Here is a 13542-nt window from a genome sequence, read left to right as displayed (position 1 = left end):
ACATGCCAATTCGGCAATTCTTTCGCGAAATTTATATCAAATATAAACATATCTCGTAGAATATTCTATCAATATTCGCCGCATTAAAATAGTGGGAGCACTATAAGTATATCAAAATAAATATTTATTTTCTCAAACAATAAAAATTGTATTGAGCATCCCACATATATTTCATGCACGATGTTTCATATTCTAAATATAGAACTAGATAAAAAGATAGAAATAAAATGGACGGAAATGGTATAGCAAGATTATCAAAATAGGCAGTATTTATCTCTTCGACTTTAAAATATTAGGTACAATCGGTCGTTTAAACGGTCTATCCCTTCCTCCGAATCTCAATTGCCCCGATTCTTTTTTGCCACCAAAACCACCTCCTGAAAGATTGAATAATTAAAACTTGCAATATATATTTGAGTGTATACGCATCTTGCTCATTACATACCAAGTCTCCTTGGCTTCCATCCCTTCATGCTACGACCACATTCATAATCTATAAATATTTTATATCCTTTTAGCATAGCCTCTGTAGTTCGTCTCAACACCCTTCTAGCTTCATCTTCGCTTTTCATTTCCACAAAACCGTATCCTTGCGAGAGCCCAGTCACTACATTTACTATGACTTTTGCAGAAATAACATCTCCATATTTGCTAAAAAACTAGACAAAAAATAATTTAAAATTTATTAATATATAATTATTTATTATTCTGTAATATGTTTAATGCACATAATAAAACTAAATATATCATTTGATAAAAATAATATTACCTCCTTTAAATCGTATTTAGTAACATTAGAACCAAATCTAGCTACAAAAATAGTTCTTTCTGGTTTAGATTCTAAATTATGCGGTGGCTCGTAATGCATTAGTATTGCTCTACTAATAGCTTTGTCATGAGGTTCTGTATCTGTTCCATCAATACTACCTGCCTTTAAAGGATCGTAGTCTTTAGCATAAGGGCTCCAGTTTTGCGATATACCTTCATCCTAAAATATAGCAAAATTAATCGTACAAAAAAGTTATTCTAAAATGAAAAAATAAAATTTCGATTTTATTAATTAATTAAAACTACTTCCTTCTTAATTTTAAGTATTAAATATTAAATGCAATTAAATAATATGTATATTTGAATATCATATAGAGTTGTATAACCTAGAAATGCCATTTGTATTGCTAATATAAAATCTCTTATATATACACTCATAGTTTAATAATAACACTGATGCCAGTCGTGGTAATTTATTCATAATTTTATTGTCTTTATCGATGAAAAAGAGACACTCACCATATTAATTGTATTTTTTGAAAATCAAAAATATATACGATGGAATATTTCATAAACAGATCGCATCTTTGACAGCTGAAGAAAAACTCGAGAGCGGATATCCCGGTGTTTTTCGTGGAATGCTTACCAATCTTTGTTCGATACTGCCATCTACATCCATTTTTAAGGGCCAATTTCACCAAGTCCGGTTAAGCCCGTATCAGACTACGCATTGAAAATTGAAGATTAAAGATTGAAATTTGACCAATCAGAACAAAAGGAACTAAAATTTCTTTGTTCTGATTGGTCAAATTTCAATCTTGAATCTTGAATCTCAGTCTTCAATACGGGCTTTAAGCCCGTCTCAGACCACGCATTAATAAAATAGAATGATAGCTTGATTTTTAGCTGCGAGGTGTGTATCTCCGATCGCGAATAGAACCACATGCGCCGATGCTTTCGGCTTTTGACAGTTTCGAGCTGACGATTCACCAGTGCGCACGCGCTCAGTGCGTACTGGCTCACATTTCTTTCGTCTCTTTCTAGCTTTTGGTATCTCGAAAGGATCTTGAATACTCTTGAATCTTGGAATTATTTTTCTTCCATATGTAGAGTTGCCAGAGACGTCCTCCAGTTTAGTAAAATTTTTTCTGTTCTCCAGAGAACGTTATTTGTCCTTCAATTTCAACAAACGTTTTCCCCATTTTCTTTTTTTGCTATGTGAGAAGAAACTAGAAACCTCCCTGCTTCCTTCCTAGACGATAGATATAATACGGTATATATAATAAATATAGTTCAAAATATATATAATAAATATATAATTAGGACTGTAATATTTATTCATTTTCATCCATCTGCCCATTCCATATCCTCTCTTTTTTTAGTAAAACTGCTTCGTTGTCCTCCATTCGGGATTTTCAAATCTGGCAACCCTATCTATATGACTGATTGGACCTCAATAAAGAATTTATTTATATGGCAGTTTTATTAATATCTGTAGATTATATAAATTTATAAATTAGATTAGCTTTTTTGTAAAAGCATATATGACGCTTTGAAAGCCTTTGGGCAATTGGAGAATGCAATGTTAATTATGTTCAATGTAATTAAAGGATTTATTCGGTGTAAAGAGGTGATAAGAGCGTTTGAATGATCATTAAATATTGGACAATGAAAAACATTGATTAAAAACGTTGACTCTTTTCATACACACATTTTGTCGTTCGTATATACTATATATACGAACGCGTGTATACATTCGGCGCGTTTTATTTCATTGTTAAATCAATCGATCTGTGTGAGAGTGAAACTCGAAGAAATTTTTACTAATAGATATATGTATTCAACTTCGACCCTTTATCTCGATTTTCAATACAACATACATACACATATCTATCATTGTTTTTATGGAATAAGCATGTCGCTCATTTTCTTTTTTATCCCCGTTATCGATTCCTCATTTAAATTCCGAGATAACATACATTGAAAAGAAAAAACAAAAAAAAAAAAAAACACGAAATAATACAAAGTGTAAATATATAGACTATATAGACGTTTTTTGTCAAGTCTCGATGATTGAACGTTGCCGATATTAAATTAAGTCTAAATCTAGACGCGCGCCCATCCGTTTTAATGCCAAAATAGTGTTAACAGCCTTAACCCAGCGCTTCTTAATGACATAGCGCTTCAAGCGATGCTTCTGAATCGGATTCTCCAGAGCAGCTTCCAGCCAACGATGCTCTATAAGTTTTCCCGCGGACGGTCTTTTCCTATGATATAAAAAAAACTATAATCAATTTCTCAATTTATATTCATTACGTTGGGAAGATGCAGACAAATTATGCACCAACGAAAATCAATAATCTTTCTATGATATATTTGATGTGTATTATGATTTATATTAAATATAAAGTATATATAAACACAACAAATTGATACAAGAAATATATATGTATATTACTTCAATTCTCAATTCTTTAAGTCTCACTCGAATTCGGTGCGTCATACTTATTGTTAGTAAAAAATCTAAACACTTTTTTTTAATTATATATATATATATATATATGTATATAATTTTCATAATTAATATTGTATTATTACGATATATATGCAAATATTCAAATAGTGCTATTAATAATAATAATAATAATAATAATGTATTAATAAGAAATTCGTAATTGAATGCTTCAAAATTTTTACAGAAGAATGTCAAAATTTAAAATCAATAAGAGAAGCTTTTGTACTATTTTTGCATTGTTAGAAGCATTACGATAGAATATTAGTTCGAAAAAAATTGAATCATTTTGTAAGCATTTTGATGAAAAGTAAAAATTACTATCGTATTTTGTGAGGGTGTGTGGATGGTGCATAATAGAAACACAAATTTTGTAAAAAAATTTCAGCTACAAATTATAATCGTATAGATTTTATTAACGATTTATATGAGCTTTTCAATTCAACAGCGCATTCATATTACGAGGCTTATCTCTATTAGTCATATTTAACTCTCCGTCTGACACATGAATCCATTAAGGTCGTATTTGTTTCTAAAAGCGTACTCGAACATTTAATAAAAAAGAGAGTCTTATAATCCACGTTTTTCATAATGTTTTATACGCATATTAAAGTTTCATGATACGTGAAATATCACAAAATTACAAGAGTTTATCTTATTGCTCGATCGCGTAAACAAATTCGCGAGAAATAAATGCGAGCCCAATAGATTTAAATTATGATAGATAAACTTAAGATTAAACAGGGCGTGTGTTCAAAAGTTTCCCTGCTTTATATTATTCGCACACACACATATCATTATTTTTAATATATTTAAAAAATATTCATCTCTCTCTTTGTGTTTCTTCTAAGGCTCCCGTTTACTCATTGAAGCCGTATTGAATTATGACATCAGAAGCAAAGAACTATGCAAATTTTGTTCTTACAAAATACATTAAAATAAGTTAGTTTTCTCGTATTTCACCTCGTGTTTGATTCTTTGCGTCAGACACAATTCAATTCAATACGTCAGTGAGACACATACACGCACCTACATACACATATATACATACATACGCACACAAAGAATCTTAAAAACTTATTTATTTAAACAAAAATTAACAAAATATGCTTGTTTGCCAAACTTATTATTTGATATTTTTAAAAGAAAGATGAGTCTCATAATGAGTTAAAAAGAAGAGATTTTTGTGTAAAATTAAACATCTAATCTTTTTAAATATTTATAAATTGTTTTTAAATTTAAACTTTATAAATTGTTTATAAAATTTCTCGACATCTTTATCTAGTTGCAATATAAAATTTTTTTTATGTAAATCTATGCAATTGTTGTTTAAAATTAAGATAAATAAAAGTAGAAAAACATACAAAAAAGAAATTCATCAATTGCGAAGTAATTCCGAATTTCAGAAAATCAATTCCTTATCGAATTTCGCAATTTTTTAAGATTTACTTTACTTTCAGTTATATTATTGCTGCCCTATATATTATATATATATTTCATCTCGAGTATCAAACTATTTCAGCAGCTTCGAAACAATGTTTACGATCAAAGAGAAAAGAAAATTGTGCAATATCTATAACGCGAAACTTATAACAGGTACAACGCTCAACGATATATCGACGATGACATAGACGACGCGACATCGGGAGACTTCGTTCTTTGCTGTTTTGACTGAAAGTACTCGGCTAACGAATTCATTGTTTTCCTAGCAATCGTGTCGGCCGTGCACCAGTCCAGGCTCACGGACTTCCTGCCGGCGCCGCCATCACCGCAGGATATCGCGGTGATATCCTCCCATTCGCCCAACAGATGTAACAGCAGGTCTTTGGCGCTACCAGGCTCGTCGAGGTTGAGATTCTTATGCAAATCCCGCAAATTCGCAATCCTTGGCACATCCCTACTAGTCTCGCCGAAAGATTTCTTAACACGTGATCGTCGCCATGGAGGTGTCAAGTCCATTTCCTTATCATCCTTATTAACGGAAGACGTTTGGAAGGACATCTTCCTGTCAATCGTTTTTCCATTGAACTTTTCCTCGATCGCTTTGTTGGTCATCCGTTCGAAAGAATACTTTCGATCTTGCTTGCGTCTGTCAAACATCTCACTATCGCTGATACTCGTTCTCCTCAGAGCTACAAAGATATTTTCAGGGTTTGTGTCGATGTCGTGTCTATCGAAGCTACGGCTACTGTGAAAGGTCGTCCCGTTGAGCTTTCGTTGTCGAGCGATGCTGGATAATTTCTCCGTGATCTCGTTGGTCTCTTTATCGTTGCTAGATATGGTCACTGTTACATTGCTCTTCGAGTACGTGTCACGATTATTTCCGACATGGGGCCTCTTGATGGAACGCTGTACTTCCATTACGTGTCCGTTATCATTCTCGTCGCCGCGCGAACCCATGGCGATCGAACGCAAGTGTTCGGAAAGTTTTATAATTTCCTCGGCCAGGGCGATTTGACTGGCAGGATCGCGACGGTTTCGCGCCGCTGTACCTTCGGAAGCTCTTCTTTCCAAAGACAAGCTGATACTCGGTACGGACAACAGACGAGTAGAATAATTATCTCTGACGGAGTCCACCACCTTTTCCGATTGCGTGCTACTGCTGCGAAGACTGTCGCAAGGAGAGGGACTGTGACCTCGTAGGGACACTGATTCGTCGTGATCATAGGATTGCGGATTTTTCGGTAATGCCGAGTGATAAGAATCGATCGTGTATGGGCTATCCGGATGTTCTCGCCAGCGCTCGACGAACAACCTGAGATTGTCCTTGGTCACGTCTAGTTCCTCTCTGCCGTTCTCGTCACGGATGACACTTACAATAGGACTTTCAATAAAGGCCATCCGTTTGGCCGCCGTCAATTCCGCGACTTCCTTCTCGCTCCTGGTTTTATTCATTTTTCTGGCCAGCCAACGATGCTCCCGACATTGTGCCGCCGTCATTCGCTTTCTGAAATATTCGAAAGGCTCGTCGTGAGGAGGGTCTCGTGCTCTAGGCTTGATAGTATTTCCCTTGTCGCGTAGAGACACATGTGTTCTGCGATCCAAGAGCGAACAATTAAAACAAGGAATGCGGTGCAAAAAATGTCCAATAAAAAGGTGCAGGTTCGTATATAATGTAAGTGTATGCGTCTATATATGTATATGTCCGAGTGCAAAATTCTCGAGAAATTAGCTAACCGACGAGCGGAACGTTATATATCGATGTTATTTCGCCGTTTGACATTTGGACGGTCTCGAGGCAATAAAGTCGTTGTCGACTGCAATGGCAGTGAAATAATAGCTGCTATATAGTACCAGAGCAACATACTTTCAGCTATGAGTTATCAGGAATGCGATCGTATTTCATACGTTTAATTACAAAATAGAATCACTTTCCTATATTTTCTTTAGCGACCAGTAATATATATATATATATATATATATATATATATATATTGATTGAAAAGTAATTTGAAATAAGATAATAATGAAAGCTAGGATTAGCCATAAACGCAGATTGTTTGTGAACCATACACACACTTTCACAAAATAAGGAAGGACGATTAAAAGCATAGCACGAGGAATGTTTTCACGACAATAGCAACAGATACATGAAATGGAAATAGGATAAAGGATAAAGAGACATAGAGGTGGGAGAAAAAGAATTAAAAAGGATATACAAAAAAATAATATTAATTTTATATGCATCGAGAAAACATACTCACTCCTTGTCTTTCACCAGAAGACACCTAATAAAATCTTTCGCGTCCTCGGAAATCTCGGCAAAGGCTTCATGATCAAAGTCATATTTCGCGATAGTGACGTTGGCCATTGTTTCTATATCCGTATCGCCCATAAACGGTGATAAACCGGACAATCTATAATGTATACAATATTCCGTATTCATTGCGTAACGAGGAGCAATGTTTGTATAACTAAAATTTGCACATCGCCCATACTTACAAGACGTAACAAATAACACCTATACTCCATATGTCGGTGCCGAATCCAATCTGATCGAAATTTACTACTTCCGGAGCAACGAACTCAGGTGTACCAAATAACACTTGCAATTTCTTATTCGGATCGTATTCCCTCGCTAAACCGAAATCTATGATTTTAATTCTATTACCTTCCTTCGTCAGGCACAGGATATTCTCAGGCTATATATAACAAAGTATAAATTTCAAATAATGATTAATTGTAAAGAAAAGAAAGAAAGATTCTTGGATAAATTCGAATTGATAATAGATATATCATAAATAATTACATATAGAAAAAAAAAATACAAACAAAAATATTTTTACTTTGAATAGTTTTATTTTAAGAATCGATTGTGTATCGCAATCATCAATACAATCTAATGACTTACTTTTAAATCGAGATGCAAGATTTTCTGACTATGCATAAATTCAATTCCCTCGCATATTTGACGCATAAAAACGGCACAGCTACATTCCGTGAGTACGAAATCATCGTCTATCACTCTTTCAAAGAGCTCACCGCCGTCGATCCTTAGATAATAGAAACTTTAAGTAATTATGCACAAGTCACGAGTCTCTCTTTCTAATCCTTACACGCAAGAAACGTACAATTCTAAAACAACATATATCTGTTTCCCCGTATCAATGGCGTCGTATAGTTGAATCAATCGTGGATGCTGTAGGCGCCGCATGATTTCGACTTCTCTTTGCACCGTCCGTCTGTCCTCCTTCTTCATGATGTTCACCACCTTCGCAGCGAGCATCAAGCCGCTCAATTTTTCCTTGCATCGATAGACAATGCCGAATTTTCCCCTAAAATGTGAACGAAGCAAGAAGATCAATCGAAAGCGATTAAAGATTTTTTATTTATATACTTTTTGTAAATATTACATGTATTCTTGAATTTGTTGTAGAGGAATTCGCGAGCGTGAATCTCGACGTAAGGTTTGCGCTAGAATTTTTAGAACGCAAAATCCTTGAATAAGAGGAAGTTACTCGTAGAAAATGATAAACACCTGCCAAAACCGTTTGTATACTAGCGTCCCTGGCTAACACAGCGTGGCGGAATACAACATACTTGTCACGAAGCCAAATCAGCGTATGAATCGTTGAGTTAGCGTACGTACATATCTAATTCAAAGAATGTCGAATCCATTTATCGCGCATCATTATTTTATTTCTCTTATTATATCATATATTAATTATTAATATATTTAGAAAATATTAATTAATCGTATTAAGCCTTAAAGCTTAAAAAAATAGAACAGTTACCGATTAGGACCTACTTTTTTTTTTCAGGGTGTACTTGAATCTTTTACCGGAGATTCATTCCTCAACTCTCATTATTACTATATTAAATTTTTAGTATTTCGCAAGTTCGTTTAGTTCCATTGCTAAACGTGAATATCTTGGAAAATGAAAAGGGACGGAAAGCAATTCTATTGAAGAAGGAAATTTGAGGATTCATCTCTGATTTCAAGAATCAAGCATGTTTCACGATTTCACGAGAGAATTAATTTTCCTTAATTAATTTTATAATATAATTACAGAGCTTGCGTTATTTTTATACATCTGTATCTACGGGAGCGCGTGTCGACAACCGTTTCATTGTCAAATAACATTCCAACGCCGGCGAGTTCAACGGTGTCAAGAGCATCAGGCACAATGTCCGTCTGGTTTGACATACGTACCATCACTCGGGTGTGCGAGCGGAGAGAAACGAATTATTTATAGGTACATCGTAGGTCCTTGATCGCTCATACGAGACTAAAAGCACATTGTGTTTATCAACCATGCGTGCATTCCTTATCAATTTGCACTGAATTCCGCAGATGTGCACCTCTCATGTGTATGAGATATATATATATATATATATGTGATAATATATATATATATATATATATATATATATATATATATATATATATAATCATATATCGAGAAAGTACTAGACACATGAGAATCTTATTAAAAATTAGAATAATTATATATAACTATGTCAATATAACCGCCATATTCGTCGACTTTCAGAAAATTCTGGAGGCAAGAATCTCAAGGATGGACCATCGAGCCGATTACATCAAGAGATTAATTTGAGCTGATTGCGCGTGATCGACACGTCGTTGGCACGATGCTTCGATGTCTATATGCATCCGTTGATCGACGAATTTAATCACTCACCGCCCGAGCTCCGCCTGAATGTCATAATCGTCCTTGAACTCGACTCCTCGACGTATCGTCACATCTCGATAAGGGAAGCTGGGCTCGATCTCTGAAAACAATCGTACAATAAGAAGGGTAGAATGCAAAAAGACGAATCGTGAAAATTTTAAAAATATCCTCCACTCATTTTCTTCCAAACTTTTGGTGCTAATTTTTTATTCGAGTTTTATACGAGTTAGCATCCTTATCTCTTTTAATACATATATGATAATGAAATTATCGTTAACTGAATGAGAGAGAGATTCGCGTCATTCTACTAGAGTAACCAAGAGCGTACGCTATTCATGTTCTCCGCAAACAAGATGCGCCTTTTCCGTATATTTGTCGAGCGAAACCGAGTCCTCGAAATCTTTTCACGACGAAAATTTCGTCTCGTATCCTCACTCTCTTACCTCCCACTGGATCCGACTCGTCCACGCGGATCATATTTTTCGAGAGACCTCGCGACGAATCGTCGCCACCGGCGCCTTCCCCGGGGAATCAAAAAGAGAAACGCGGGTGTGGATCGCGAAGGAAATTTTTTTTCGCGCGTATCTCGCACTCGCGCTTGGCTTCTCGTGGGATCGCGGGATCTATCCCGAATCACGAGCGATTATGCGGACTATCCTCGGAGCGGCTTTCGCGTTACACGGGCCGAGAGACGGGGGTGTCTCTTCTCTTCTTCCCCGGCTGGGACGGATTTAGATTTTCGGCGAACAACGCGGGTTCTCCTGGTTGATCACGTGATTCTCAATATTCTCGAGATATAGTGGGGTAAAATAACCGGCTCTGTCTCTCTCTCTCTCTCTCTCTCTCTCTCTCTCTCTCTCTCTCTCTCTCTCTCTCTCTTGTTGCGCGCGACACCCACTCTTCTTTCCACCATGACGTACACGATAATCCTCAAATCTCAAAACTATCGAAATATAAAACTCATGTGAGGATATAATTATACCAATACTTTAAATACAATAGAAGCTATACACGTCGAGAATCGCGTGTGTCACATCTCGAGGAAATATACTCTATTAATAACACAAAACTCGGACAAACAAATTATTTTTTATAGAGCTGCGAAATTTGATTTAACTTTTTCTAAAACTTTGACATCTAACTTTGACATCATCCAACTGCGATCAACTGTCGTTGATCTGTACAATTTAATAATACCACTCGATTTGTTGTACCGTTTATATATTGCTAATTATTACAAATACATACACGCATACACACACGTAATAAATGGCGTACGCGCTTACAGCGTTTAATTATGTAAAGTGCGCATGCGCAACCTGATTCAATAGTAAAAGAACACCACGTGGTCGTGGTATTTCGATAGTTGGTCTAACCTTGTATCATTCTGTGTGATTTTTATTCTTCTTTTCTTATCAATGGCTTTTGTTAATTAGATAAATAATTAGAAATATAAAAAGAATATTTTTTATTATTATACTCTCTTGTTTTGCATGCTAAAAAATATATATATAAATTGAATTTTATTGGGATTATGTGAGGCAATACTTTTTCTACATAATATAAGTCAGAAATAACTTTATACACATACATATGGAATATTTAAATAAATATGCTTAAAATTATGTTCATTTTATGCAAAATGTAATAGAGTTGACAGATTGATTGTATCTGGTTATTAAAACTATTTCTACAATTTGAAAAATTTTAGATAATTTTTGGAATTTATAAAAATTTTTTAACAACTTGTATGTCCTGCGAATGTGATAATGTTATAGATAATGTCATATCTAAACTGTTTCAGTGTAAAGAATACTATTTAAGGGAAATACAAAACATTAAAATGGGTCATACAGGTGATCAGGATAGCGATAGTGTTGCATCTGATCTTCAGAATAAATCTGATATTTACATTGAAAATAAACAAGACAAGAAAAAGTACAAATGTACTTACGCTGAATGTCATGCCGTATTCTTGCGACCTTCTAGATTGCAAAGGCACGTAAGATCCCATACTGGAGAGGTAATGATTATATAAGTGTTAAATCGAAATAATTAAATACACAATAGTAATATTTTATGACTAGTTATTTTATTTAATAGAGACCTTATAAATGTAATCATCCAGAGTGTACAAAATCATATACCAATTCTAGCCATTTGAAAAGACACTTGGAAACGCATAATAGTGTGAAAAAAGTATATCAGTAAGTGTATATATATATCAATATGTATTATGATTTAATTTATATTTATATTTATGCTTATAAATTACATCTATATTTTATTCCTATAAATGCTCTTAACGTGTCCTATTAAATTAGGTGTCCACAATGTTCAATGTCAATCAGTAATCTTCACAATTTGAAACGTCATTACAAGAAGATGCATAGCAAAGATAAAAAAATTTATTGCAAAGAATGTGGCGAAAGTTTTAGTAAGAAGCATCAATTAGCTGAACATCAAACTATACATTTTGGACCTGTGACTTATAAGTGCGATAAATGTGCCAAAAGTTTCACAAATATTAGTAGATTTAAACGACATGGAAAGATACATGAAAAGGATCCCAAACGTTATCCTTGTCCAGTATCCGAATGCTCGGAGGTGTTTGATAAATGGCTACTTCTATGTGCACATAGAAGAGCTAAACATGTAACAAGTACGAAAAATAATATTACACAGAGATATGAATTAAATATATAATTTAGTAAAACAATGGATTTTAACAAAAATCTCTATATTTTGACTTTTGTTTCAGATTATAAATGCAACAATTGTGACAAGATCTTTCTTAGTAAATCTAGATTAAAAGTACACTCCAAAATACATTCTGAAAATAGATTAGTTGTATCGTGCCCGTATGACAATTGTCATAAGACTTATTTATTCAAGTCCAATTTGGAGCAACATGTAAGAGTTAAGCATCTTGATGAAAAATTTTATTGTGACACATGTTCTGTAGGTCTTACGACAAAAAAGAAATTGATAGAACATATTCAACGTCATCTTGAACCCAAGAAGAAAAAGAAAAGGGGGATATCGAATGAAGTAGAGCAAAAGAAAAGAAAAGATGCTGGTATACCTAAGAAGAGTATGCTATCTGGATTAATCGGAGTAAACTTGCCCTATAGTTTAGAGAAGATGGTGATAGAACGAGAAACAATGATAACAAATAATAATGACAATATTGAAAACATTCAATAAATATAACAAAATTTGTTCCTCTATGCATATTATAACATTATGACATTTGTTTTATTTACGTATATTGTTTCAATATAATATTTAATAATATTTAATAGTACAAAATTGGATAATATCAATAGTATAGTAAAATATACCATATATATATCAATAAATAAATTTATTAATGAAATCACTAATAATATCATTTTAGAATGATAAAATGTTATAAATATATAAATGTTTGCATAATAAATTAAATTTTCATGATATAAACCTCGAAATTTTATTGATATGTATATTATCTCCAGTTATTTTTTCGAAATTGTACCTTTCTACTTGTAATATTCCTGTAGATATAAAATACATAGACACACAGCATTAGTTGTCGATATCGGCAAGAGGAGGAATTTATTTATTTATCTCGCGATAAATTATGATAGAGGAAGAGTCTGAGAAAAAGAAATCGCTAGGAAACTTGAAAAGACATGATATTTTTCCAGACTAAAAATTTTTTATGTTTAACACATCGATATTCTTCTCTTCGATTTTATATTTACATCTTTATTTTATCTTTATCATTACTAATTTATTATTTATATATTATTTATTTAATATTTCGTTCAATTATAATTATAGTTTGCATCAGTCATTGTAAAATTTCCATCTCCTAATTTCCCCTGTGAATAATCAAATAATTATAAAGAGGACAGATAATGGATAAATATTATCGGAAACAATTAGTATTTGCTTTATAAGATTCTTATAAAGATTACTTATTGTTCGAACATTCGCTGCTGCCGTCAAAGACCGCATTAAGATCGTATTACACTACGGGCTACGGGTTGTGGGCTCGGTTGCGATTGGGGTTACAATTGATGGTTGCCGATTAACCAATCAGCTGGCAAGCTGCTTTGCTCTGATTGGTCAATCAGCAACTAA

General features: G+C 33.8%; 3 protein-coding genes across 8 annotated transcripts; 1 reads left to right on the top strand and 2 right to left on the bottom strand.

Annotated features, from left to right (window-relative positions):
* Nucleotides 1-165: 165 nt before the first annotated feature.
* Nucleotides 166-1387, bottom strand: LOC138938815 (U11/U12 small nuclear ribonucleoprotein 35 kDa protein). The gene is made up of 4 exons (XM_070306111.1): nt 1288-1387; nt 770-988; nt 446-659; nt 166-377 (listed from the first exon to the last, which is right to left on the bottom strand). The coding sequence occupies exons 1-4, from the start codon at nt 1288-1290 to the stop codon at nt 271-273; spliced, it is 543 nt and encodes a 180-aa protein (XP_070162212.1). The 5' UTR covers nt 1291-1387; the 3' UTR covers nt 166-270.
* Nucleotides 1388-3675: 2288 nt separating this feature from the next.
* On the bottom strand, nt 3676-10684 carry LOC138938857 (uncharacterized). Of its 2 annotated transcripts, none has more exons than XM_070306202.1 (7): nt 10663-10684; nt 9424-9514; nt 7852-8055; nt 7632-7773; nt 7223-7422; nt 6985-7137; nt 3676-6227 (listed from the first exon to the last, which is right to left on the bottom strand). In XM_070306202.1, the coding sequence occupies exons 3-7, from the start codon at nt 8004-8006 to the stop codon at nt 4886-4888; spliced, it is 1992 nt and encodes a 663-aa protein (XP_070162303.1). In that variant the 5' UTR covers nt 8007-8055; nt 9424-9514; nt 10663-10684; the 3' UTR covers nt 3676-4885. The 2 variants fall into 2 exon arrangements, with proteins under 2 accessions (XP_070162303.1, XP_070162302.1); XM_070306201.1 differs by lacking the exon at nt 10663-10684 and adding an exon at nt 9858-10341.
* Nucleotides 10685-10759: 75 nt separating this feature from the next.
* On the top strand, nt 10760-12784 carry LOC138938692 (transcription factor IIIA). 5 transcript variants are annotated; one of them, XM_070305878.1, is made up of 5 exons: nt 10760-10803; nt 11219-11437; nt 11518-11621; nt 11739-12076; nt 12176-12784. In XM_070305878.1, exons 2-5 carry the CDS (start codon nt 11258-11260, stop codon nt 12619-12621), a joined length of 1068 nt encoding a protein of 355 aa, XP_070161979.1. In that variant the 5' UTR covers nt 10760-10803; nt 11219-11257; the 3' UTR covers nt 12622-12784. The 5 variants fall into 5 exon arrangements, with proteins under 5 accessions (XP_070161979.1, XP_070161982.1, XP_070161981.1 ...); XM_070305881.1 differs by having other exon boundaries at nt 10778-10793; XM_070305880.1 differs by lacking the exon at nt 10760-10803 and adding an exon at nt 10812-10950.
* Nucleotides 12785-13542: the final 758 nt, after the last annotated feature.

This window comes from Polyergus mexicanus, unplaced genomic scaffold (genome assembly GCF_030449975.1).
Source record: "Polyergus mexicanus isolate NDT 795.1 unplaced genomic scaffold, iyPolMexi1.0 SCAF_13, whole genome shotgun sequence".
Classification (NCBI taxonomy): Eukaryota; Metazoa; Arthropoda; class Insecta; order Hymenoptera; family Formicidae; genus Polyergus; species Polyergus mexicanus.
This window is presented reverse-complemented; position numbering and strand designations above follow the sequence as displayed.

What these genes read in the sequence shown, in the direction of transcription:
- LOC138938692 (XM_070305877.1), top strand. Translation starts at nt 11,165, where the DNA reads ATGTCCTGCGAATGTGATAATGTTATAGATAATGTCATATCTAAACTG. An exon ending in TAAGATCCCATACTGGAGAG is followed by an intron (nt 11,438 to 11,517) that starts GTAATGATTATA and finishes TTTATTTAATAG; the next exon opens with AGACCTTATAAATGTAATCA. An exon ending in AGTGTGAAAAAAGTATATCA is followed by an intron (nt 11,622 to 11,738) that starts GTAAGTGTATAT and finishes CTATTAAATTAG; the next exon opens with GTGTCCACAATGTTCAATGT.
- LOC138938815 (XM_070306111.1), bottom strand. An exon ending in CTAAATACGATTTAAAGGAG is followed by an intron (nt 660 to 769) that starts GTAATATTATTT and finishes TTTTTTGTCTAG; the next exon opens with TTTTTTAGCAAATATGGAGA. An exon ending in ATGGAAGCCAAGGAGACTTG is followed by an intron (nt 378 to 445) that starts GTATGTAATGAG and finishes TCAATCTTTCAG; the next exon opens with GAGGTGGTTTTGGTGGCAAA.
- LOC138938857 (XM_070306201.1), bottom strand. Translation starts at nt 9,891, where the DNA reads ATGATCCGCGTGGACGAGTCGGATCCAGTGGGAG. An exon ending in ATTCAGGCGGAGCTCGGGCG is followed by an intron (nt 8,056 to 9,423) that starts GTGAGTGATTAA and finishes TTCACATTTTAG; the next exon opens with GGGAAAATTCGGCATTGTCT. An exon ending in TCTTGCATCTCGATTTAAAA is followed by an intron (nt 7,423 to 7,631) that starts GTAAGTCATTAG and finishes TGTTATATATAG; the next exon opens with CCTGAGAATATCCTGTGCCT.